Here is a 27,759-nt window from a genome sequence, read left to right on the forward strand (position 1 = left end):
AATCAGACCAAATATGTCACTGAGACACATAAGGAGATACTAGGACAGGTGACCAAAAGCTTGGTCAAAGATGTAGCTTTTAAGGAGCATCTTAAAGGAGGAGGAGAGGAGTAGAGAGGCGAAGAGGTTTAGGGAGGGAATTCCAGAGCTTCGGGCCTAGACAGCTGAAAGCACAGCCGTCAACACTGGAACGATTAAAATCAGGGATGCGCAAAAGGCCAGAATTGGAGGAGTGCAGAGATCTCGGAGGGTTGTAAGGCTGGAGGAGGTTGCGGAGATAGGGAGGTGCGAGGCCATGGAGGGATTTGAAAACAAGGATGAGAATTTTAAAATGAAGGTGTTGTTGGACTGGGAGCCAATGTAGGTCAGTGAGTAGAGGTGATGGGTGAACGGGACTTGGTGCGAGTTAGGGGGCAGCAGAGTTTTGGATGACCTCAAGAACCATTTCTGAGCCGTCCGACCCCAAGAAATGACACTAATGGAGAGGAGATCTGCGACCCTCGTCTTGCGTGGTTCCCCAGGATTGGTGTCTCTTATGGACATAAAGCACTCCTCGTAAACTTTCTCTTTAAGCTGGTAATAGGGATGTGTCCAAAGATTCCAAATTGCTGCGTCTAGCAATCGGTTTTCAAGCAGGAGTTTGGTAATTTAAAAACTGCCATTTAAGGAGTGTTGATTGCTGGGAGTGGTTTTCCTGCAGAATTACACGAGGTCACCTATGTATCTATCCAGAAAGCAGCAGACATTGGAAGATCACTGGTCCAGTGAATATTCTGGGGAAATAAAGCAATCCTGCTCTAAAAAATTAAATATTTATGGAAAGCACAAGCTAACATCAACTGACAGAACTTTACAAGAATTTAAGATCTTTCGCACAATACTTCAAATTAAACCATGACAGTAAAGTACAAGGGCACAGATTCAAACTGACAAAAGGCAAATTTAAGATTGGTATCGGGAATTTCTTCCTCACGAAAAGAACGCGCAAACACTTGGAATTGACTATTGACTTCCAGATAGAGCAAGGAGGCAAAAACCTCGGAGTCACTTCAGAGGCAATTAGGAGCGGTGGGAGGGGAGTGGGGAACAGTGATTTTGCTCTGAGCGGATGAACCAGGATGGGATGGATTGTGTTCCTCATCTTTACCTATGTTATGGTCATGTGAAATGGACATTGCTTTATACAATGATGGTCATAATCAAGCCAAGTGGAAACATGGTTAGTTATGAATGTAAAGAAGTAAATCATATATCGCCAGGTCTCCAATAATAAGTATAAAAAGTGAATCATTTCAATGCCCTGAAAATCCTCAGAACTGGAAAGGAAATGTGTACAAATATACAAATCTTCAAAATGATCCCTGACTTATCACCAAGACCCAAAAAATGGACTGGTGAAATGATTGCTCTCAGATTAACTGACAAGTAATCAAAAGCGCACTTGTGGAATTTATCACAGTACCAACATTTGTTGATTCCTTTTTTTTTAAATGGTAGGAATGCATGTGTGTGTCTGGCAGCTTTATAAAGGCAGCACTTTGGGTCTGTCCAGTAACAAACATATTTATCACCATAAAGTTCAGGAGCAGCTCTTTTTCCTTCATAGCATCATAACCGAGTCATCAGATGAATCATCAGCGTAAGGAATATCCCTGGAGTGGGGTTCACTTGTAAGTAATGTTGTCCCATTATTTTGGCCAACTGCATGATGCAACAAAGGTATTTTTACATCTGTGTTCAACTGCTCCTCAGACACCCCAGATATGACATATCTGTCTTCCATGTCCATGGTTTCATGAATTTCTACAGTGACTGTAGTTTCTGAAGGTCCCAAACTACAGGATGCTGCTTCATTGGAATCACACAAGTCCATATCAGAAAACGCAGGGTCTTCAGTCAGATGCCTCTGCTCTTCGGGGATACCTGTATTGACATAGATGATGTCTTCCTTGCCTCGAACTTCAGGCAAACTCTCTAGAAATTTGGTGAGAAGCAGTTTTAAATTTGTAAATGTAGGCCTATCTGCAGGGTCCAATCGCCAACAAGAGTACATAATCTCATACCTGTAAATGAACAGACAAAATCACTTCGGATTTTAACCAAACACCAATTTTGGCAATATCAAATTATCCAGTCACACTGGAGGAGTTACTCCAAAGGTGCAAACTGCTTTTGGGCCAATCGCTAAATGTTATTATCTACACATTTTTCCTCCTCTCCTCATTCTCTTCCTTCTATAACCTAGAGGATATTAAAACCCAAGCTGTAGATCACCTTGTCACTATCTTTTGCTTCACTTTGTTTTTCCTTCCCTTTGCGTTTTTGGGGTGTTCAGCACTGTGAATCGTGGCTCTGCATCTAGATTTCTCAATAGAAGTACCAGCTAGCTCAGCAGTTGCACTCGTGACTTTGCAGCAGAAGGCTTGTGCATTTTAATCCCCACTCCAGAACTTGGGCACGTAATCCCGGCTGATACCTCAGTGAAGTACTGAGGGAGTGCTGCATTGTCAGAGGTGCTGTCTTTCAGAAGAGATGTTCAGTTGGATCTGAAAAATCCTGTGGTGCTTTTTATTGTAAAAAAAAGTGGAAGTTCTACTGCTGTTCCGGTCAACGTTCATCTCTCAACCAACACCACCAAAACAAATCAGCCAGTCCCTCATCGCATTGGCTGTCTGCGCAACCATGCACTACAGCAATTGGTGGCCAATTGCTGTAATGTTAAGAGATTTTTCATTGATTGCTGCAACATTGTTGGATGTCATTAGAATAGAAAAAGATGGGTAATTGGAATTCACCAGACCCATACAAGTAGTGGGTAGGTATGTTGGAAGGATCCGCCGATTAGAGAATCGGCACTGCAGAGTTATAGGCTTATCCCTGACCCATGTTCCCATTGAGTGTGGCCTTTTATTGGCATTGCCAGATTAGTGAATATACCCCATCGTCTCTTTCAATTAAGTTAAATTCAAACCCATCTCTTCGGCTGCACTGCGCTTTATAATGAAGGCAACAGGAGTAGAATAACTCAATGGGGGAAAAATTCAGTATCGCCCCGTTTGGGGCACCATTATCGGCCGTGCGCATAGTTTAGCACCTGGCGCTAATTATCGCCTCCGACGGCAAACTTGGCTTTTATCGCCCCTGGAGGTGATTGGAACGCTAAATCAGGCGCTTCACACCTGTCTTAAGGCGCAAAGGCCGAGGAGCGAGGCGCTACCTCAGAGCGCTGGCGAAGCTCATGTGATGTCAGTCAGCAATGGAACACAGACACAATGGCGCCAGCCAGTTCTTAAAGGGGAGTTCTGACGAAAGGTCATCGACCTGAAACGTTAACTCTGTTTCTCTCTTCACAGATGCTGCTTGACCTGCTGAGTTTCTCCAGCATTTTCTGTTTTTATCTTAAAGGGGAGGGTTGATTTTGCTCTCCACCCACATCCTGCTCATTGCAGCCTTGAATCTCGGCCTGGAGAGACCTGTACATCAAATCTGCTGGAAAGAACAATGGAGAGACCCAGGGAAAGAGCTCAGAGTGCAGCCCCCACACTCTCTTCTAAATCGATACAAGGGCAAATCAAAATGAACCTGCAAAGTGCTGCTCAGTACCCAAAACTCCTTCACACAGCGTTGAATCTCTCCAGAAGTCTCTCTCTCTCTCTCTCAGAATGCGTGGTGCAAAAATGTCACCAACAAAAAAAAGCAGGAAGCGGTCGCCTTTAAATAGCGCTCCTCCAGTCCCTTTCTGACTGCAAAGTGCTCCCCTCAACCTGTCGTTGCTAGCAGCAGGCGGTAAGGCAGGGGGCCCCACTCAATATCCGGTCCGGGACGCTACTGGGGCGTTGCGCACTCGACTGATGTCACGATCTGCCGGTGCAGGAGATCATGGCGGTAGTGTTTAGCGCCGCAGCAAAATGTCTAGTTAATTTCGCGAGCAGCGCAAACATCGCCGCGCCCGGGCGCTAGTTGCTTTGCGCCCCATTAGCACCCTCTTAAGGCACTAACAGGAGGCGCAAACCAACTGAATTTTTCTCCCAATGTGTCACAAGCTCTTCAAAGTCTTTTAGTGATCCAAAATTCTGACATAACTCACACGTTTATTAGAGGTTAGATTGCTTTTAAAAAAACAAACAAATTCAGGACACAGCTGTGTGAGATACTCACAGCTCATCCAGGCAATCTGAAGGCTGTTTCAACCTGTGATTTGCTTGCAGATAGTCATAAATTTCGTGATTCTGTACTCCTGGGTAAGGTGTCATCCCTCGGGTAACTATCTCCCACATTGTAACTCCAAATGCCCACTAAAAACATACAAAATAGTTCATTAAAACAGTGCTTTAACAGAAGTGCACTACATTTGTAAAATGAATAATTCTAGCAATACAGAAAAACGAAATAATTCTTGGCAAGGCACTAATAGTGGGAAAAATGCTAGAGTCCATTATAAAAGCTGTAATAGCAGAGCACTTGGAAAACAGTGACAGAATCGGACAAAGTCAACATGGATTTACAAAAGGTAAATCGTGCTTGACTAATCTACTGGAATTTTTTGAGGATGCAACTGGTAAAATAGATAAGGGAGAACCAGTGGATGTGGTGTATTTGGACTTTCAGAAGGCTTTCGATAAGGTCCCGCATAAGAGATTAGTGTGTAAAGTTAAAGCACATGGGCCTAGAAATTGGGTATAGCCCCGCTTGAGGCGTTAGAACTGGCGCCGCGCAAGTTTATAGCCTGACGAAACTTATCGCCGCCTGGGGCGATATTGGGTTGCATCGCCCCTAAAGGGGATTGAGGCGCGACTTCAGGCGTTACACGGGTCTCCTAAGGCACTAAACTTCCGGCGCAACCCAATATCGGAGCGGACGGGCGCAGCGGCTCTCAATTACTGATGACCACGAGACTTCCAGGCGCCGGCCAGCTCTTAAAGGGGTGGGTCAGTCAGCTTCAGCATCCACACTCTGCGCCTTGCAGGCCTCAGAATCGGCGCAGGCCCTTCTCTGGCGCTAAAAACTTGGACCAGATGGAGAAGGTGAGACAGAGAGCAGAGCGCTTCACCAATGAGGCTCTGGAGCAATTGGTGGCCGCAGTGGAGCGCCGGCGAGATGTTCTCTACCCAGACAATGGCACGAGTCCGAATCATAAGGACTACCGACGAGCTTGGAGGGATGTATGCCAGAGGGTCAACTCCAGCAGCATGGTGACCAGGAGCCCTGTCCAATGCAGAAAGAAATTCAACGACCTCACTCGGTGAGGGTGAGTGTTGTTTCTGCAAACTTCTGCATCCCTTCATTTGCACCTGACTTTATGGCTACAGGGTGGGCTGTGCCCCATTGGCCATCTGCCAGCAAGCACCCATGGCCCTTTCTGGGCACACACTTGCACATTTGACTCAAGGCGTCATGTAAGGGCTCTTGCACCATGGGGGGCATGAGATGATCACTCAGGGCATCATGTAACATAACTTCCCCTCCTTTCCCCTGCAGTCGAAGCTGGCGAGGATTGGCAAAGACCAGCTTCGCACCGGTGGAGGACCTCCACAAGTGGTCACTCTCACGGATCTCGAGGAGAGAGTCCACCAGATTCTTGGAGGACGTTTGAGTGGTCCTGTAACCACTGCAGCTGCCGACCCCATTGTCCACAGCGATGGTAAGGTTCACACCTTCAACAACTGTCTCCTTCCACTTGTTCCCCCCGCCAGCATGCTTTCTCACTGTGGACCCATGTCATAGCCTTGCTGCAATCTGGCATCCCTTGCTGCCAAGCTGTCCTTTTGCTAAAGCCACTCTTCCACCTCCCTGCTTTCAGATGCTGCATCACCAGCTCGGGAGCCGGGCCCTCAAGCTGCCAGTGCCAGTGCCTCCGAAGGCTCAATGAGAAAATTACTGTCCAACAGAAGGTCAGCAACTCTCTCCAGCAACGATCAGAATGGCCAGCCCAAATGGCTGCAGCTTTTATACTAGTGCTGTCCCCTTTAAATAGCGCCCCCCGAGTCCGAGAAGGGCCTGGGAACGCTCCATCCAACTGTCACTAATAGCGCCAGGCGAAAAGGTTGCGGGCGCCACCGAATATCCGGTCAGGGGCGCCAAAAAGGCGTTGCACACTGAAATGACGTCATGATCTGCCTGCGCCCGCGGGCGAGCAAAAAGAGTTAGCGCCGGCGCTAAAAGGATACTCAATATGGGAGGTGGCGCTATATTCACTGCGCCCGCCCGAAAATTGGGTAACGCCCCAATTCTCGGGCTCTTTAGGCGCTAATCGCTGGCGCTACCAACCGAATTTCTAGGCCATGGGATTGGGGGTAAGGTACTGACTTGGATAGAGAACTGGTTGGCAGACAGGATACAAAGAGTTGGAATAAACGGGTCTTTTTCTGAGTGGCAGGCAGTGACTAGTGGGTTACCGCAGGGATCGGTGCTAGGACCCCAACTATTCACAATATATATTAATGATCTAGACAAGGGAACTAGATGTAATATCTCCAAGTTTGCAGACGACACCAAGTTGGGTGGGCGTGTGTGCTGTGAGGAGGATGCCGAGAAACTCCAGTATGATTTGGACAGGTTGGGTGATTGGGCAGATGCAGTATAATGTGGATAAATGCGAGGTTATCCACTTTGGTGGCAAAAACAGGAAGGCAGATTATTATCTGAACGGCAATAGATTAGGAGAAGGGAAAGTGCAACGAGACCTGGGTGTCCTTGTGCACCAGTCGCTGAAGGTAAGCATGCAGGTGCAGCAGGCGGTTAAGAAGGCAAATGGTATGTTGGCCTTCGTAGCGAGAGGATTCGAGTACAGGAGCAAGGGTGTCTTGCTGCAGTTGTACAGGGCCTTGGTGAGACCACACCTTGAGTATTGTGTGCAGTTTTGGTCGCCTTATCTGAGGAAGGATGTTCTTGCCATGGAGGGAGTGCAGCGAAGATTCACCAGACTGATACCTGGGATGGCAAGAATGACGTATGAGGAGAGATTGAGTCGATTGGGCTTATACTCGCTGGAGTTTAAGGGAATGAGAGGGGATCTCATTGAAACTTATAAAATTCTAACAGGACTAGACAGACTAGATGCAGGATGTTCCCGATGGTGGGGGGAGTCCAGAACCAGGGGTCACAGTCTAAGGATAAGGGGTAAGCCATTTAGGACAGAGATGAGGAGGAATTTCTTCACCCAGAGAGTGATGAACCTGTGGAATTCTCTACCACAGAAGGCAGTTGAGGCCAATTCATTAAATATATTCAAGAAGGAGTTAGATATATTTCTTAAGGCTAAAGGGATCAAGGGATATGGGGAGAAAGCAGGGACAGGGTACTGAATTTGGATGATCAGCCATGATCTCATTAAATGGCAGAGCAGGCTCGAGGGGCCGAATGGCCTACTACTGCTCCTATTTCCTATGTTTCTATAGTAGAAATATAGGCAGGTTTTCTCTGTTCCAACACATGGGTCAAGCTTTCAGTAGATATGTCTCTTCAACCTTCAGGATCATACAATGGTGCTATGCATCACTACATGGTAACAGGAAATTTACTCTTATTTATATAATTAACAACAACAACTTGTATTTATATAGTGTCTTTAACATAATAAAATGTCCCAAGGCGCTGCACAGGAGTATTATAAGACAACAAAAAAAATTCGACACCGAGCCACATAAGAAATTAGGGCAGGTGACCAAAAGCTTGGTCAAAGAGGTAGGTTTTAAGGATCATCTTAAAAGGAGGGAAGAGTGGTAGAGAGGTTTAGGCAAGGAATTCCGGAGCTTAGGGCAACAGAAGGCACGGCCACCAATGGTTGAGCGATTATAATCAGGTAATCTGAAGAGGGCAGAATTAGAGGAGGACAGATATCTCGCGGCGGGGGTTGTGGGGCTGAAGGGGATTACAGAGATAGGGAGGGGTGAGGCCATGGAGGGATTTGAAAACAAGGATGAGAATTTTGAAATTGAGGCGTTGCTTAGCCGGGAGCCAATGTAGATCAGCGAGCACAGGGGTGATGGGTGAACGGGACTTGGTGCGAGTTAGGACACAGGCAGCCGAGTTTTGGATGATCTCAAATTTACGTAGGGTAGAATGTGGGAGGCCAGCCAGGAGTGTGTTGGAATAGGCAAGTCTAGAGGTAACAAAGGCATGGATGAGGGTTTCAGCAGCGGATGAGCTGAGGCAAGGGTGGAGACGGGCGATGTTACGGAGGTGGAAATATTAAAGGTAAAGTTGACAAAAATTGTATGTGTGCGCTCAACAAGTTTCTTACTTCTCATGTTAAAACCTAGTGCCATTTTTATTCTTACTGTTCGTTACCTACAGGCTTGCCCTGTGTTTTAGCATTGTTGCCGTCACTATAGTCTTCACATGATAATTTTTTGGAAATCTGCAGAATTCAGAAATAATGCATGATGATAGGGGAATGCTATTAGCCTCCCTTGCGTTTGGCTAATTTAAATAGCATTATAATAACGGAGCGTCTATTGACACCACTTTGTCAGCCAATGAGTTGGAGGAGGAGCGGGACTTATGGCAGGATTCGCAGCAAACCAAGTGTATTTTACAATAAACAGCAAAGCAAACAAAGTCTATTTAAAAAAAAGCCTTTCTACCAACTGCGGCAGACAGAACTTATGACCGAAACTGCAGCAACTGCAGATAAAAACACGGCGCTTTTTCCACCAAAATGCAGTGAGTGGAGGATAGTTACACAACACAAATTATGTGCAGAACATCAATTCCAGTCACACTCACAGCAGTGTGGTCTCGAGGCGTGATTGACCGGTAAATTACCCAATCATCTCCATTCTGGCCGGGAATAGTGGTGTCATTATATGCAGCCTTATAATAACCCTCTCCCCTCCCAGGCACTCCAGTTACACTTTTCAAATATGCCTCATTCTCACCTCCTTTATAACATTTCAGTCTACATTGGAAACAGTCCAGCCCTATTGCACTGTGTTTTGAGAGAGTGGGTTCCAACCAGAAATATGAGCTGCTGTGATTTACAATGAACAAAGGCTGGTAAAGGTGATGACAGGGATCGAGACTGCAGTGGAGTCTGAAACTGTAGCAAATGTCTGGCAATGGCTGATGGAAGCCGGAGCACCACTTCAAATTAAATCATGACAGTCGGACAGAAAGGCACAGGCTTAAACTGATGAAAGACAAATTTAGGGCTTCTCATTAAGTTCTCCTTCACACAACATGTAGAATGGTCATTTCAGAGTCACTTAGAAACAGTTAGATACTGTGATGAGGAGGATTGTAGAGACAGATGTGATCTAGTGACTTGCATCGCTTGTTTTGCTGTTTGCGTGATAGGGTATGATGGAAAATCTCCTCCAAAAGTTCAAAGAAAAATACGTAAAACCCTTAATTTAAATTAAATTAAAAACAGCAGGGGAACAGGTTTTAAAATGACCACAAAGTGACTTCAAGGCAGGAATCTAATCTCGGTCAGAATACGTCTCTTGCAGTTTAAGATGTAATCTGATCCTTCAATGAAAATACCGTCAAGGTCACCAAAACCTGTGCATAATAAAGATTGCTTCAGTTTTTCTAAGTTTCCCACACCACCCCTCACTCCCCCACCCAACCAAACGCAAGGCCACAGTGACCCTGTTTGCAGGGGGTGCACAAGAACAGCGTGTGCTCATTTGCCTACTTAATTTCCTTTCTTTACTCAACATCAACATCTTGAATTTATATACTGTCTTTAATGTAGAAAAAAGTCACAAGGCACTTCCCAGAGGCATGAGGGAGAAATGGAAAAAAAAGACAGCGAGTCAAAGAAGGAGAGATTAGGGGAGTGACCAAAACCTTGGACAGAGGTGGGTTTTAAGGAGTGCCTTCATGGAGCAGAGGGAGAGGAGTTCAGGAGGGAATTCCAAAGTGTGGGACCAAAGTGGTTGAGGACATGCTGCTAATAGTGGGACGATGGGAGGGGGGCGATGCATTAGTCGCCGGAGTCAGAGAAACCGGGGGGGGGGGGGGGGGGGTTGGGGAGAAAGAGAGTTCAAAGAGGTTACAGAGATAGGGAGGGGACAAGAACATGAAGGATCGGAATTTTTAATTGGATGCTTTGGGGCAGCAGGAGCCAATGTAGGTCGGTGAGGATGAGTGCGAGGGGTGAGCAGGAATCGATGTGATACAGAATACGGGCAGCAGAATTTGGATGAGCCAAAGTTTACAGAGAGTGCAGGATGAGACGTTGACCTGGAGAACATTGGAGGAATCATAGAATGGTTACAGCACAGAAGGAGGCCATTTAGCCCGTGCCAGCTCTCTGCAAGAGCACTTCAGCTAGTCCCACTCCCCCGCCCTTTCCCCGTAGCCCTGCAAATTTTTTTCCTTCAGGTACTTATTCAACTCCCTTTTGAAAGCCACGATTGAATCTGCCTCCACCACCCTTTCAGGCAGTGCATTCCAGATCCTAACCACTCGCTGCATAAATTTTTTTTTCTCATGTCGCCTTTGGTTCTTCTGCCAATCACCTTAAATCTGTGTCCTCTGATTCTCGACCCTTCCACCAATGGGAACAGTTTCTCTCTATCTACTCTGTCTAGACCCCTCATGATTTTGAACACCTCTATCAAATCTCCTCTCAACCTCCTCTGCTCGAAGGAGAACAACCCCAGCTTCTCCAGTCTGTCCACAAAACTGAAGTCCCTCATCCCTGGAACCATTCTTGTAAACTTTTTCTGCACCCTCTCTAAGGCCTTCACATCCTTCTTAAAGTGCGGTGCCCAGAATTGGACACAATACTCCAGTTGTGCCCGAACTAGTGTTTTATAAAGGTTCATCATAACTTCCTTGCTTTTGGACTCTATGCCTCTATTTATGAAGCCCAGGATCCCGTATGCTTTTTTAACTGCTTCCTCAGCCTGCCCTGCCACCTTCAATGATTTGTGCACATATACCCCCAGGTCTCTCTGTTCATGCACCCCCTTCAGAATTGTACTCGAGTTTATATTGCAACTCCTCATTCTTCCTACCAAAATGCATCACTTCACACTTTTCTGCATTAAATTTCAGCTGCCACGTGTCTGCCCATTCCACCAGCCTTTCTATGTCCTCCTGAAGTCTACCACTATCCTCCTCACTGTTCACTATACTTCCAAGTTTTGTGTCATTTGCAAATTTTGAAATTGTGCCCTGTATACCCAAGTCCAAGTCATTAATATATATCAAGAAAAGCAGTGGTCCTAGTACTGACCCCTGGGGAACACCACTGTAGACCTTCCTCCAGTCCAAAAAGCAACCGTTCACCACTAATCTCTGTTTCCTGTCAATTAGCCAATTTCGTATCCATGCTGCCACTGTCCCTTTTATTCCATGGGCTTTAACTTTGCTGCCAAGCCTATTATGTGGCACTTTATCAAACGCCTTTTAGAAGTCCATGTTGAGCACATCAACCACGTTGCCCTCATCAAAAAACTCAATCAAGTTAGTTGAACACTATTTGCCTTTCACAAATCTGTGCTGGCTTTCCTTAATTGATTCACACTTGTCCAAGTGACTGTTAATTTTGTCCTGCATTATCGTTTCTAAAAGCTTCCCCACTACTGAGGCTAAACTGACTGGCCTGTAGTTGCTGGGTTTATCCTTACACCCTTTTCTGAACAAGGGTGTAATATTTGTAATTCTCCAGTCCTCTGGCACCACCCCCGTATCCAAGGAAGATTGGAAGATTATGGCCAGTACCTCCGCAATTTCCACCTTTACTTCCCTCAGCATCCAAGGGTGCATCCCATCTGGTCCTGGTGACTTATCTACTTTAAGTACAGTCATGTCTGGAGGTGGTAAAGGCATGAATAAAGCTGTTAGCTGCAGAGGGGCTGAGGCAAGGGTAGAGGCAGGTGATGTTATAGAGGTGGAAGTTGCGATGTAGAAGATATGGAGTCAGAAGCTTAGCTCTGGGTTGAATAGGACGCTGAGGTTGCAAACAGTCTGGTTCAGTCCGAGACAGTGGCCGGGAGAGGGGAATGGGATCGATGGGAAGGATATGGAGTTTGCGGAGGGTGCTTCAGTCTTCACAATGCTTAGCTGGAGGAAGTTACAGCTCATCCAGGGCTGGATGTCAGACCAGCAGCCGGACATCACTGAGGTAGTGTAGGGATTGAGAGGGGTAGTGGGCGGGTGTGCATGTGAAAGGTAACCCCATGTCTGTGGGGCAGCATGTAGAGGAGGAAGAGTAGAGGGCCAAGGATATAGCACTTGGGAACAAAAGAGGTGATAGTACAGGGGTGAGAGGATGCTAGAGATGCTGTGGCTATGATTGGTTAGGTAAGAGTGGAACCGAGTGAAGGCAGTCCAATGCAGCTGGGCAACAAAGGCAAGGCGTTGAGGATAATGTTGTCAACCATGTCAAAAGCTGCACAGGTTGACGAGGGAAAATGTACCAGTGTCACAGAGAATGCCATTCGTGACTTTGGTTAGGACCATATCTAAAGTATATATAAATATATACAATAACTTGTATTTATATAGTGCCTTTAAAGTAGTAAAACGTCCCAAGGTGCTTCACAGGAGTATTATAAAGGCAAAAAATTTGACACCGAGCCACATAAGGAGAAATTGGGGCAGATGACTAAAAGCTTGGTCAAAGAGGTAGGTTTTAAGGAGCATCTTAAAAGGAGGAAAGAGAGGTAGCGAGGCGGAGAGGTTTAGGCAGGGAATTCCCGAGCTTAGGGCCTAGACAACAGAAGGCACGGCCACTAATGGTTTGAGTGATTATAATCAAGGATCCTCAAGAGGGCAGATTAGAGGAGGGCAGATTAGAGGAGCACAGATATCTCGGGGGGGGTTGTGTGGCTGGAGGAGATTACAGAGCTAGGGTGGAGCGAGGCCATGGAGGGATTTGAAAACAAGGACAAAAATTTTAAAATAGAGGCTTAACCGGAAGCCAATATAGGTCAGCGAGCACAGGGGTGATGGGTGAACAGGACTTGGTGTGAATTAGAACACAGGCAGCCAAGTTTTGGATAACCTCAAGTTTACGTAGGGTAGAATGTGTTAGGCCAGCCAGGAATGCATTGGAATAGTCAAGTCTAGAGGTAACAAAGGCATGGATGAGGGTTTCAGCAGCGGATGAGCTGAGGCAAGGGTGGAGACGGGCGATGTTACAGAGGTGGAAGTAGGCAGTCATAGTTATGCCTCGGATATGTGGTTGGAAGCTCATTTCAGGGTCAAATGTGACACCAAGGTTGCGAACAGTCTGGTTCAGCCTCAGACAGATGTTAGGGAGAGGGATAGAGTCGGTGGCTAGCGAACGGAGTTTGTGGCGGGGACAGAAAACAATGGCTTCGGTTTTCCCAATATTTAATTGGAGAAAATTTCTGCTCATCCAGAACTAGATGTCAGACAAACAGTCTCATAATTGAGAGACCGTGGAGGGGTCGAGAGAAGTGATGGTGAGGTAGAGCTGGGGGTTGTCAGCGTACATGTGGAAACTGATGCTGTGTTTTCGGATGATGTCGCCAAGGGGCAGGATGCAGATGAGAAATAGGAGGGGGCCAAGGAAAAGATCCTTGGGGGGACACCAGAGGTAATGATACAGGAGTATATTTAAACATACCACATCGCTTTTAACCGTGAAAACTCGATCAGCAAGACTCTCGAGAGCAATCCATTTTACTGGCATCTTAGCAATCTGACCCTGCCTGTAATAGTCCCCGCTGTAGATCTTCTTGGATAAGCCGAAGTCTGCCACACAGACTGTCATATCGGTACGTAACCTGTTGAACCATGACATAAATCGTTTACATTTTTGTATTATGAAATGCACGGGACCAATAACAAATGGCTAGTCAACTCACTTGTGCTGGATATAAAACTTGAGAGAAGTGGTTGGGGACAAGCCAGCCAGAGCCACCCGCAAAGAATTCCTAACAAACAGCCATAAAGAAGTAACACGGGAAATAGTCTGACTGCCACATTCCTGGACGGACGGAGATAAGAAAATGGGAGCAAGGAAACAGAGGAGGAAAAAGGAATAAACCTTGAGTAAATAATACTGAAGTCTCCCTCAGTCAGTTACCAGGTTTACTGGGTTAAGTGTTGTACAGCGGAGAGAGTTTCTTTATGTAATGCACTGCTTGAAAACACCTTTATAGCAACACTGGTGGATGTGTACTAATGCTTATATAAACAAGTTCAGTTAAGGCTCAGCCCCATGGTACAACAGTGATGTGATTATCAGGAATTTAACAGCAACTGAACGAGGTTACGGGAATAAAGGCAATATGCTTTAATAAGCAGGATAGTCATGTGTCAGATTCAGGAGCTAGTGAAGGATTCAAGGCAAAAAACTGGAATCATTTAAGAAACAGCAGCAGTTACTTTGATTTCTGCGCTTCCCCCCTCCCCTCCCCTCCTTTTAAGCATAGAACTTGGAGGTTTAAAGAAAAATCATTGAATGAATGAAAGAGACAGAAATACAAACTGTTCAGTGAGCCTAGATTTTGTAAACATAATAGCAGTTCGACAGTGGTAAACATGATGGGATTCCTACAACAGATATATATATAAATATATATTTCTCACTATAAACATCACTCACATGCAGTTTCTGGCTGCCAGATCCCGGTGTAGGAAATTCCTGTTACTGAGATATTCCATCCCACTGGTGATGTTGAGCATGAACTTCAGCAAAGTCTGCAGTGGAAAATACTGGAAAACAAGTGTTACCGCAAATGGTTTATTAGAATGATGGAACAGTTAAACTATTAGCTCCCACCCTACACCTCCTTTTCTTTCTCCTCCTCCCATTTCACCCAGCCTGTCCTTAAGGTGCTAACTCACGCTTGGGTACAGTTGCCCCCAACTACCCTCTCACCCACGTGGTCGTTTTTTCATGTGTGATCATACACAGCGATTACTAACAGTATTTTGACTGTAGGGGCATCAGGGCCAGGCCCAATCCTTTCCTCACCCAAAGTTCACACACAGACACGTGTTTTCAGCCAGGGATAGGGGTGAAAAATCACTGGATAGTGACTGGGAAGGGAAAATCCTGTCCGATTTTCCCTTTCATAACTAGAGGGTGCTGAACCAAATTGTAGCGCGCCGAATGTTACCCCAGCTGAAACAAGCCAGCTCAACACAGACAGTGATTAAAAGGTGGAGCCTTCTGGTCTCCACGGCTCAATTAGAAGCCAGCTTTACCAACTGAATCAGCGGGGAAGCTTCTCCTCCCCCAATGTTATGGATCACTCTTTAGCTGAAAGGGCATCCTCCAACCAACCATGCTGATCTATGACTGGATGTTGGCAGATAGAGGAGCAGCTCAGGACCATTCAGCCCTCGGGACTGACAATTTAAGAATTGCTTCATCCAAATTTAATTAATTTTTTAAAAATCCGTAGTTTCCATGACCTGGTCAACTTGTGTAACCCAAAAAACCTCTTGGATGCCATTTTGTCCTTGCCTCCTCCGGAATGCTACAGCATTAATGAGCGAGGATAATTAGTTGGCATGTGGAACATAAGAACGCATTGAATAAGAAAAGGCCAATCAACCCTGCACTTCCCACTGGCCATGTACAAGCCATCCTCCTCATCATGCCCGTCACACAACCTATTTAATATATAAACCAGACAGCAGCTTAAACAATCAGCATACAGACAACTTTCTGAAAAAACACAAATGATGTTTATTGTCTTTCTCGTTGCCTTCCAAGTGGCATAATGGGACCTATTCAGGATCCAGCTAATAACTGTGGTCTAATTCACATAGGAGCTGCATGTAAACAGGGTAGCAGACAACAACTTATTAGTCATCCTCGGTTCCGAGGGACTGCCTAAGAAGATGATGATGATTTTTCTATGTACTTCCTTACTTACTTCAGCATTTTCTTCGAGCCTCGAGTGCAGTAGAAAGCTGTGCAAGTCACCATATTTCATGAAGGGAAGGATGACCATAGGCTTTGCAATCTGTTCCCTGGAGCTCAGCTCTAAGCACACACCTAAATAAAAGCACAGTCAAATCTACTCATAGTTCCTCATTTATTGCACACACACTTCCTCCCACCTTAGCCCAATTATTTTATATATGCCTCAACCCCTGTTCACTAAACTTCAATGATTCTGTAACCCAGCATTCTTCTCTCCTCCACATAATTCTGCAAAAGCTTTGCAGATACTCCATTTGCAGGTTATTGACACAGTCTACGATTAAAAGGGTAACATAATTCAACTGTTTACCAAAATTACAGCAAATTTTAAGGAGGGGCCAACTGTGTAAGACAGCAGAAATATTTCAACCATCAAGTACTTCCATCCGATCTAGGGCAATAAAGAACTAATTTGCATTTATATAGCACCTTTCACAACCTCAATGTCCCAAAGTGCTTCACAGCCAATGAATTCTTTTTGAAGTGTAGTCACTGTTGTAATGTAGGAAACGCAACAGCCAATTTATGCACAGCAAGTTTCCACAAACAGCAGTGCAATAATGGCCAGATAATCTGTTTCATTAATGTTGTAGTGATGTTGATTAGCCATTTTACAATCCACCTTAGAAGTCTACCCCCTCCTTATACACGAATTACTGAAAGTGAATATGCAGGTACAGCAAGCAATTAGGAGGGCAAATGCCTTTATTACAAAGGGATTGGAGTACAAGAGTAAAGAAGTCTTACTACAATTATATAGGGCCTTGGTGAGCCCACACCTGGGAGTAGTGTGTCCAGTTTTGGTCTCCTTACCCAAGGAAGGATATACTTGTCTTCGAGGAGGTGTAACAAAGGTTCACTAGATTGATTCCTGGGATGAGGGGGATTGTCCTATGAGGAGAGATTGAGTAGTCTAGGCCTATATTCTCTAGAGTTTGGAAGAATGAGGGATGATCTCATTGAAACATATAAAATTCTTAAGGGGCTTGACAGGGTAGTTGCTGGGAGAATGTTTCCCCTGGCTGGAGAGTCTAGAACTAGGGGTCCTAGTCTCCGAATAAGGGGAAGGTCATTAAGGACTGAGATGAGGAGAAATTTCTTCACTCAGAGGGTTGTGAATCTTTGGAATTCTCTACCCCAGAAGGCTGTGGATGCTCAGTCATTGAGTATATTCAAAGCTGAGATTAATAGGTGTTTGTGCACTAAGGGAAATCAAGGGATGTGGGGATAGTGCGGGAAGGTGGAGTTGAGGTAGAAGATCAGCCATAAGAAATAGGAGCAGGAGTAGGCCATTCGGCCCCTCGAGCCTGCCCCACCATTCAATATCATGGCTGATCTGATCTTGGTCCCAACTCCATTTTTCTGCCTATTCCCCATAACCCTCGACTCCCCTGTAGTTCAAAGATCGGTCTACCTCAGCCTTGAATATATTCAATGACTCAGCTTCCACAGCTTTTTGGGGCAGAGAATTTCAAAGATTCACGACCCTCAGAAAGAAATTCCTCCTCATCTCCATCTTAAATGGGTGACCCCTTATTCTGAAACTATGACCCCTAGTTCTAGATTCCCCTACGAGGGGAAACATCCTCTCAGCATCTACCCTGTCAAGCCCCCTCAGAATCTCATATGTTTCAATAAGATCACCTCTCATTCTTCTAAACTCCAATGAGTATAGGCCAAACCTGCTCAACCTTCCCTCATAAGACACCCACTTCATCTCAGGAATCAACCTAGTGAACCTTCTCTGAACTGCCTCCAATGCAAGTATATCCCTCCTTAAATAAGGAGATCAAAACTGTACTCAAAAGGTGTGGTCTCACCAACGCTCAGTACAGTTGTAGCAAGACTTCCCTACTTTTATACTCCATTCCCCTTGCAATAAAGGCCAACATTGCATTTGCCTTCCTAATTACTTGCTGTACCTGCTTGCTAACTTTTTGTGTTTGATGTACGAGGACACCCAGATCCTTCTGTACCGCAGCATTCTGTAGTCTCTCTCCATTTAAATAATATTTCGCTTTTCTATTCTTCCTACCAAAGTGGATAACCTCACATTTTCCCACATTATACTCCATCTGCCAATTTTTTGCCCACTCACTTAACCTATCTATATCCCCTTGCAGACTCTTTGTGTCCTCCTCACAACTTGCTTTCTCACCTATCTTTGTATCATCAGCAAATTTGGCTACAGTACACTCGGTCCCATCATCCAAGTCATGAATATAGATTGTAAATAGTTGAGGCCCCAGCACTGATCCCTGTGGCACCCTACTAGTTACAGTTTGCCAACTTGAAAATGACCCATTTATCCCGACTCTCTGTTTTCTGTTAGTTAGCCAATCCTCTATCCATGCAAATATATTACCCCCAACACCATGAGCTCTTACCTTGTGCAGTAACCTTATGTGACACCTTATCAAATGCCTTTTGGAAATCCGAATACACTACATATACTGGTCCCCCTTTATCCACCCTGCTCGTTACATCCTCAATGAACTCTAATACATTTGTCAAACACAATTTCCCTTTCATAAAACCATGCTAACTCTGCTTATGATTTTCTAAATGTCCTTCTACTACATCCTTAATAATGGATTCCAGCATTTTCCCCAATGACAGATTTTTGGCTAACTGGCCTATAGTTTCCTGCTTTCTGTCTCCCTCCTTTCTTGAATAGGGGCGTTACATTTGCGGTTTCCCAATCCGCTGGGACCTTTCCAGAATTTAAGGAATTTTGGAAGATTACAACCAATACGTCCATTATCTCTGCAGCCACTTCTTTTAAGACCCTAGGATGCAGGCCATCAGATCCAGGGGACTTGTCAGCCTTTAGTCCCATTAGTTTGCCTAGTACTTTTTCTCTAGTTATAGTGATTGTTTCAAGTTCCTCCCTCCCTTTTTCCCCTTGATTTTCCACTATTATTGGGATGCTTTTAGTGTCTTCTACCATGAAGACAGATACAAAATATTTGTTCAAAGTCTCTGTCATTTCCTTGTTTCCCATTATTAATTCCCCAGTCTCATCCTCTAAGGGACCAACGTTTACTTTAGCTACTCTCTTCCTTTTTATATACTTGTAGAAGCTCTTACTGTCTGTTTTAATAGTTTACTCGCATAATCTATTTTCTCCCTCTTTTTTTTAGTCATCCTTAGCAAGTTTCTAAAAATTTCCCAATCTTCTGGCCTACCACTAATCTTTGCAACATTGTATGGCTTTTCTTTCAATTTGATACCCTCCTTAACTTCCTTAGTTAGCCACGGATGGTTCATCCTTCTCGTAGTCTTTCTTTCTCACTGGAATATATCTTTGTTGAGAGTTATGAAATATCTCTGTAAAAGTCTGCCACTTCTTATCTACCTTCTTACCTTATAATCTATTTTCCCAGTCCACTTTAGCCAACTCTGTCTTCATACCCTTGTAATTGCCTTTATTTAAGTTTAAGACACTAGTTTCAGACTCAAGTTTCTTACCCTCAAACTGAATGTGAAATTTTACCATGTTATGATCACTCTTCCCTAGAGGATCCTTTACTATGAGATCATTAATTAATCCTGTCTCATTACACATTACCAGATCTAAAATAGCCTGATAGCAAAATACTGCAGATGCTGGAAATCCGAAACAACAACAGAAAATGCTGGAAAAAACTCAGCAGGCCAGGCAACATCCATGGAGAGAAATTAGAGTCGGCGTTTTGGGTCGAAACCCTTCTTCAGAACTGGAAATGAAATGAAATAGATTGAAAGGAGGGCTGGGGAGGGAACAAAGAAGTGAATAGACATTAAGAGGTATTCAAAACGAGACGAGATGGTGATAGGACTAGTAAAGAGACAAAAGACGGCTCAGATTAGGTGTGAAATGTACTGGCAGAATGAGAGACAGCTGCCATGTAAAAAAAAAAAGAATGGGGGGGGGGGCGCGGGAGGGAAAACCCCAAAAAAAGGGGTGGGGAAAAAAAAAGTAAAAATGTAATAGGGGCCGAGGTTATGATCTGAAATTGTTGAACTCGATATTGAGTCCAGAAGGCTGCAAAGTGCCTAATCGGAAGATGAGGTGCTGTTCCTCGACTTTACGTTGAGCTTCTGTGGAACAATGCAAGAGGCCAAGGACGGTGAGGTCTGAGTGGGAATGGAGCGGTGAATTAAAATAACAGGCGACCGGAAGCTCGGGGTCACCCTTACGGACTGAACGGAGGTGTTCCGCAAAGCGGTCACCCAATCTGCGTTTGGTCTCCCCAATGTAGAGGAGACTGCATCGTGAGCAGCGAATACCATATACTAAATTGCAAGAAGTACAAGTAAATCACTGTTTCACCTGGAAGGGGTGTTTGGGGCCCTGGACAGTGGGAAGTGGGGGGGCGGGGGGAGGTATAGGTGTTACATCTCCTGCGCTTGCACGGGAAGGTGCCAGGCAAAGGGGAAGGGCTGTTGGGGGTGATAGAGGAGTGGACTGGGGTGTCTCGGAGGGAGCGGTCCCTGCGGAATGCTGAAAGGGGAGGGGAGGGGAAGATGCGTTTGGTGGTGGGATCACTTTGGAGGTAGCGGAAATGGCGGAGGATGATCCGTTGAATGTGGAGGCTGGTGGGGTGAAAGGTGAGGACAAGGGGAACCCTATCGTGGTTCCGGGAGGGAGGGGCAGGGGTGAGGGCAGAAGTGCGGGAGATAGAACGGACACGGTCGAGGACCGTGTCAACCACAGTAGAGGGGAATCCTCAGTTTTTTACATGGCAGCTGTCTCATTCTGCCAGTACATTTCACACCTAATCTGAGCTGACATTTGTCTCTTTACTAGTCCCATCACCATCTCGTCTCATTTTGAATACCTCTTAATGGCTATTCACTTCTTTTGTTCCCTCCCCAGCCCTCCTTTCGATCTATTTCATTTCCTTTCCAGTTTTGAAGAAGAGTTTCGACCCGAAACGTCGACTCTAATTTCTCTCCACGGATGTTGCCTGGCCCACTGAGTTTTTCCAGCATTTTCTGTTGTTATTTCTAAAATAGCCTGTTCCCTGGTTGGTTCCACAACGTATTGTTCTAAGAAACTGTCCTGAATGCACTATGAACTCGTCCTCAAGGCTACCTTTGCTAATTTGATTTGTCCAATCTATATGAAGATTAAAATCACCCACGATTGTTGCAGTACCTTTCTTACAAGCCCCCATTATTTCTTTATTTATAATCTGTCCTACAGTGTAGCTACTGTTAGGGGGCTTATAGACTACTCCCACCAGTGACTTTCCTTTATTATTTATCTCCACCCAAACATATTCTACATCTTGATCTTCCGAGCTAAGAATTTCTCACTACTGTACTGATCTCATCCTTTATTAACAGAACTGCTCCACCTCCTTTTCCTTTCTGCCTATCCGTCCGAAATATCAAATACCCCATAATATTCAGTTCCCAGCCTTGGTCACCTTGCAACCACGTATCTGTAATGGCTCTCAGATCATACCCATTTATTTCTAATTGTATCAATTCATCTATCTTGTTACGAATGCTGCGAGCATTCAGATAAAAAGCCTTTAATTTTGTCTTTTTACTATTTTTCCCTACTCGGACCCTATTTGCTGGTGCACTTATGCTTGTATGCTCTGTCCCTTCCTGTCACACTCTGGTTATCATTACCCTGCACTATTGTCTTGTCCTTTCTCTTTAACTTTCTAAGTTTCCCCTCACCTGGACCCTTGCCCCCCTCCCCCCACTATTTAGTTTAAAGCCCTATCTACAGCCCTAGTTATTCGATTCGTCAGGACACGGGTCCCAGCATGGTTCAAGTGACGCCCGTCCCAACAGAACAGCTCCCTCTTTCCCCAGTGTACTGGGGCCAGTGCCCCATGAATCGAAACCCATTTCTCCCACACCATTCCTTGATCTTATTGAATGGCGGAGCACGCTTGAGGGGCTGTATGGACTACTCCTGCTTCTAATTCTTGTGTTCTTATGAGGAGGAATTTCCTCACTCAGAGGGTTGTGAATCTTTGGAATACTCAATGACTGAGCATCCACAGGCCTCAGGTAAAGAATATTCAAGACTGAGATCGATACATTTTTGGACACGGGGGATAAGGCGGGAAAGTGGAGTTGAGGTCGAAGATCAGCCATGATCTTATTGAATGGCGGAGGAGGCTCGAGGGACCGTATGGTCTACTCCTGCGCCTATGTCTTATGTTCTTATTCCATTCCTTGCTACCTTATGAACTAGTTACTTGGGTGGGATGGTATCAAATTCCTTGCTGAAGTCTAAATACATCACATGCGTTTACATTCTGTTGTCAACAAGGCGTGTTACTTTCTCAAAGAGCTCCAGCAAGTTTATTGGGCAACACCTTCCTCCCATAAATCCATGTTAAGCCCCCGCCCTTTTTACGACACCATACCTATATTTGGCATTTTATAACATTATCCACAGCAGTGTTGTAGTTATTAATCATGCTTTCAATTACATTAGTGATTCTTCTTTATCCCAATGTTTTTGTAAATTTTTTCCCTAAAACATCGGGAACTTACAGTATTTTTCTAGAAGTACACACAGACCACTTTATTATTTGCCATATTCTTTAAAAATAATCTACCTGTGGCTCCCCTGATGGCCCAGTGTGCAAAGGCGCCACTCAATGTTATAATAAGCCATACAGACCAGAGCTGCCAGCTTCAATCCCCAACCTGTGGTGAGTTCGCTGATCACAGTGGGGGTGCTAACCATGGCCGGGGGCGGGTAAATCAGCCAAGTTCCTACACCTGATTGGCATCCACTGACTCCTGCTGAGAGGAGAGGGGGAGAGGAGTGAGTGAGTGAGTGAGTGAATGTGAGGCGAGAACACCATCAGGCTGGACTATGTTGGTTGAACAGCCTGCCGACACGCTCTGTCTAGCTAGGCACGTGAAGAAAACCCACTTGGTTGAAGTACTAAGGCTGCTGACACCTGTGCAACTACACTCCAGAAAGAGCCTGTGCTTTCAAGAAAGCAGAAGAAAAAATTGGTAGGTGGAAGAAATAAAGTTACATTCTTGTGAAACACCCCCTAATAAATAAGAAAACAAAACCTGAAAGTGCTGGTCAAATGTGTTAGTTAACTGAATTGCATTCCTGTTTCTTTAACAGATTTAATAATTTAAAAAAAAAATCAATCTGATAATCTATTCTGTGTGTGCGTGCAACAGATTATCTTAACTTGATGGACTCTGAAGGATACATTGGCTGTGGAAATAGTCAAGCCATGATTCACCAGGATCATTGCTGGGATTAACTGACTGAGCTATGATGAGAGACTGGGTAAACCAGGGTTACAATTCCCTATAGATGAGGAGGTGATCTGACTGTGGTGTTTAAAATAATGAAGGAAACTGGCAGATGAGGAACAACTCTTCCCTTTTAGTAGGGGAATGCAGAAGAAGAGAACACGATCTTAGAATGCAACCTAAGATGGTTAAGAGCGAATATAGGAAAAATGTATTCGCACAAAGAGTTGTGAGAATATGGAACACACTGTCCCAGAAGGCTATAGATATAAAGTCAATTGAGGTGTTTTATAAGGGAGGTAGATTCTTACTTGGTAAATAAGGGTATTAAGGGGTGTGGTGAAAAACGAGGGAATTGGGATCATAAGATAGAGCTGCCACTGATGAGAAAAGAGACAGAACATGGTTGATGGGCCGAGGGGCCTTTTCCTATGATTAGGCTGGCTGTTTATAATAATACTTATTTGCAATTTACATGTTAAAGTTGGAGCCAACAGTTGGGCTCAGTTGTGATGCTCTCACAGTTGAATAGTCTGCTGATACTCAGCAATAAGGCTCACACATGGCCACTGCCAGTGCCCACTTGGGCAAGGAGCCAGTGAGAAACCAGTGCCTGGGAACCATACCCCAGTGTCCATCCCAAACCTACGCACGCCTTACGAAATGTGATAAGTTTGCTCTGGATTTATAACCATGTACATTATGTGTAGATTACACAACACGGATAAGCATTAAAGAAATATATACTATATACCTAATAGTTTAATGACATTTGGATGATCAAAATCCTTCATGCAAGCTGCTTCGCTCAGGAACTCTTCAATCTCCCTTTGTGAGAAGTTATCCACTAGAACAAAAAAGGGATGATTTTATTTCCAAAATCAAGTATCATTTGTCTTTCAGAAGAGTTACAATGCTACTGTCAGAACAATAAAATACTTGGGTTGGGTTCAGTGTGTAGAACAATAAAAAAAAGTCTAAAGACTCATCTGGGCTCAGTCAATGGTATTCTCAGCTCTGAGTTACAAGGCTGTGCATTCACGATCATAATATGGGCTATACTTCAGTTCAGTACCAAGGGAATACTGCATTGTTAGAGGAGATGTTAAACTGAGGCTCTGCCTGTCTGTTGAATTATCCCGACACTGAAGAGGAGGGAGTGCTCCCAGTGTCTGAGCCAACATTCCACCCACAATGACAGTGCAAAGACAGACAAGCTGGTCATTCATCACATTATATTTTGTAGGACCTCACTGTGCACAAAATAGCTGCTGTGTTCACCTGCATAGCAACAGAGACTGTTGTACTTTATTGTACTTAAAAGTGCTTTATAACATTGAGAAGCAAGATAAAGCATGGCTTTCATCAGCTCTAAGATTGACATCAACCATGCAGCTGCCTGCACCTAAGGTTCTTTAACATTTCACGGCTTCCCATCTCTCTCCAAACCTCTGTTCAAATCCTATCAGTCCGGTTTCCACCCATCTTCAACTCTGTTCACAGCACCAAGACTGCTCTGGAAAATTCCTCTGATTGCGAATGTGAGGGGGGGGTGGGGGTGGGAAAAGAGAGGATCGATGGCAGCGGGTGTGCAGGATCAGCAGGTGATCGAGGATCAGGGAAAAAAATAATTGGGGATTGCAGGGGGTGGGGTGGCGGAGGAGCGGCGGGGGCCCCGCAGGATCAGGCCATTCACCGGGGAATCGTGGCCGGCCTCCTCCTCATCGTTGGGCGCGGGGGTGGAAAGAGGCCTGGGAAGGTGATCAGAGGCCTCGTTGGGGACAGGGGGGGTTTGGTTAAGTTGGGACCCTGGATCCAGGAGGTGGGTATAAAGCCACTTACCTCCTAGATGCAGCATTCCCCGCGTCACTTTAACTGCCGGGTTTCACTAACTGTATGAAACCCGTCCACAGGCCGTTAAATTCAAAATGATGGCAAAAATAGAGGCTTCCAGCCTCATTACAATATTTAAATTGAGGTAACGCCCCTTGGGAGCGGGTTGGTCGCCCCGTCTCTCCCCACCCCACCCCACCCGGCAAAACCAGAAGTGAGCAGGTCGGAGCCGGGATCAGGTCGGGAATCCCATTTTTAACAATTTAATTGCCCCCACGCTCCAAACCCACCCATTTTTTTTTTTACATGGAAAAATGCCGGCCTTGATCTAGGTTACAGGCATTATTATTATATATATATATGCGCAAGTTCTTTCTTCATTTTCTATTATTTACTGCATCAGAGGTATCCTTACATTTCATGGTTTTAACAGCTACTTTCTGACTGGTGCCATCAGCCTGTTTAATGTGCCCCTCCACTACGGAGCCAAATTCCCCTGTAGAAAAATGGAATATAAAAGATCAGTTAGTTAGCTGTTGGTTTCCACATACAGAACATAAAACAGCTCTCATTGACGTTTGTTTGCTAACATTAGCGAACGGAGTAAAATAAACCCCACAATGTACGAAATAGGCTTTTTCTGTCCTGTTTATTGAAGCTTATATTATCAGCTGTGTGTGTGTGTGTGTGTGTGTCCACCTGTACAAGTTCACAGACTGACTAGCAGGCTGACATGGGTTACAACTGTCCTATTACCTCTGCGACCTGGGTTTGCAATTGGCTCGGACTGATGGAATAGAAGTCCCCGCTCTCTGACAGCTGCAAGGACTCTCAATAGAATGACATTCGGCAATATAATCCCTCCCGCTACACCAATTCATTGGTGAATTTTGCCCTAATCAAGGTTAAGAATGCCAATTTTGTGGATACAACACTTGTTACAAAAAAACTTGTTAGCTAGGCTCACTGTCAAGCATCCCTAGTGGAAGAGTAATGCTCCTTTGACTCTGCCCCAACATCCCTTGCCACTGAAGAGCTCACTGGGTTCTGCTTTTTGGCAGACTCACCCGTTCCAATTCCGAATTCCAGTGGTACAGTTTGTACATGTCTTAGCCTACACTAAATGGCTTTAAAATTGAGATTTTTCTGCACACTTGCAGAACAGATGAAGTAATCAAGCCCTCCCTAGTACCATATTTCCAACTATTATTCATTATCGCTGTTGGAAATTAGATACACTTCATCAATGACCTTTAATCTTGCAGCTTTCAGCCTTGTGCAATCATGCTATGTATCATTTTCCTAATTTTTCATCCTCAATCAATTATAATATCCAGGATGGGTTTCCTACAGATTAAAAAAAAATAGATTGACTTAGTTTTTAATCAAAAGGGAATAGGAAGCCAATACTGATTTTTCCACTTCAGCTAATCTTTTAACAAGTTGTTCAAAACCTATTTCTCCCAGTTTGGTACTGTCAGTTTAATTACCTGAAGTGTTACGGTGTAACAACCTAACATTAATATCGCAGGAGTACAAGAATGGCAACAGTAGTTGATGTAACATCACAACAGTCTCACAGAACAAGTTAATACACAGTCTTCTGTGTTGCGAAGCTGACTATATGGTTTATTTCTGGTACAAAACTGAAGAATGGTGATAACAAGACAGAAGTCAAATGCACAGGGAAATGGCTGCAACTCTGGGGGTGGCGGGGGGAGGGAAAGAACCCACATGTTAATATGAACTGCTGCTCTGCTCTCAGGTTCACATACCATTTATTGGGGGGGGGGGGGGGGGGGGCGGCGGTTCAAGCTTCAGTTCATGTCCTTACCTTCTCCCAGAACTTTGCCCAGTGTCAATAGATTCCGGTCAGTCATTACGTCCTGCAGCTTCTCTTTCAACTCCTCACGGATTCCCAAATTATCCACTGCCAGAAGAAATACTGCAGAATTAAACTCAGTTCAGCGAATTAGTTTAAACTAATTTGGCAGGAGGGTGGGCACCAGGATGTAGCATTAGAAAGGGGATACAAGGTGCACAAAGGATTGGGAGAGGCTGACAGCACTAGAGTAAGAAATAGTATGGTATTAGGTGGGGTCAGACTAAGAGAATACAAGAAGGCCTAAGATAGGTTTACAGTGCGTGTGTGTGTGATAAATAAGGTTGGTGAGCTGCAGCTGCAAATAGCCACATGGGAATATGGTGTCGTGGCAATAACGGAGACCTGGCTCAAAAAAGGGCAGGATTGAGTACTAAATATTCCTGGATATAAGGTATTCAGGAACGATAGGGAAAGAAAGAAAGGAGGTAGGGTGGCAGTATTGAAGAAGGAGAATATTACAATGCCGGAGAGGATGTCCTGGAGGGGTCAAGTACAGAATCTATTTGGTTAGAGTTGAGAAACAACAGAGGTGGCATTACACGACCAGGTGTATTCTATAGGCCACCAACTAGTGGGAAGGATATAGAGGAGCAAGTTTGCAGGGAAATTAGAGAGGTGCAAGAACTATAGAGTAGTGATAATGGGAGACTTCAATTATCCTAATATAGACTGGGATAGCAATAGCGTAAAGGGCAGAGATGGGGAAGAATTTCTGAAGTGTGTTCAGGAGAACTTTCTTGATCAGTACATTTCCGACTCAACATGGAAGGAGGCATTGCTGGATCTGGTTCTGGGGAATGAGTAGGTCAAGTGGAGGAAGTGTCAGTAGGGGAACATTTAGGGAACAGTGATCATAGTATAAGGTTTAGATTAGCTATGGAAAAGGACAAGGGGCAGTCTAGAGTAAAAATACTTAATTGGAGGAGGGCCA

At 44.8% G+C, this 27,759-nt stretch overlaps 1 protein-coding gene across 1 annotated transcript in view; it reads right to left on the reverse strand.

Moving 5' to 3' along the window:
- Window positions 1–798: 798 nt before the first annotated feature.
- Window positions 799–27,759, reverse strand: part of mertka (c-mer proto-oncogene tyrosine kinase a) — a 168,639-nt gene continuing 141,678 nt past the window's right edge. The window contains exons 12-19 of the mRNA XM_085997870.1: window positions 26,778–26,873; window positions 25,359–25,439; window positions 23,865–23,957; window positions 15,819–15,940; window positions 14,537–14,646; window positions 13,553–13,712; window positions 4,159–4,295; window positions 799–2,063 (exon numbers count right to left, since the gene is read on the reverse strand). Coding sequence (XP_085853996.1) covers window positions 1,601–2,063; window positions 4,159–4,295; window positions 13,553–13,712; window positions 14,537–14,646; window positions 15,819–15,940; window positions 23,865–23,957; window positions 25,359–25,439; window positions 26,778–26,873 — 1,262 coding nt within the window. The 3' untranslated portion in view covers window positions 799–1,600. The remainder of the gene's footprint in view (window positions 2,064–4,158; window positions 4,296–13,552; window positions 13,713–14,536; window positions 14,647–15,818; window positions 15,941–23,864; window positions 23,958–25,358; window positions 25,440–26,777; window positions 26,874–27,759) is intronic.

The sequence above is a fragment of the Somniosus microcephalus genome, chromosome 9 (genome assembly GCF_052327205.1).
Source record: "Somniosus microcephalus isolate GS21.2 chromosome 9, FLI_Smic_1.0, whole genome shotgun sequence".
Lineage (NCBI taxonomy): Eukaryota > Metazoa > Chordata > Chondrichthyes > Squaliformes > Somniosidae > Somniosus > Somniosus microcephalus.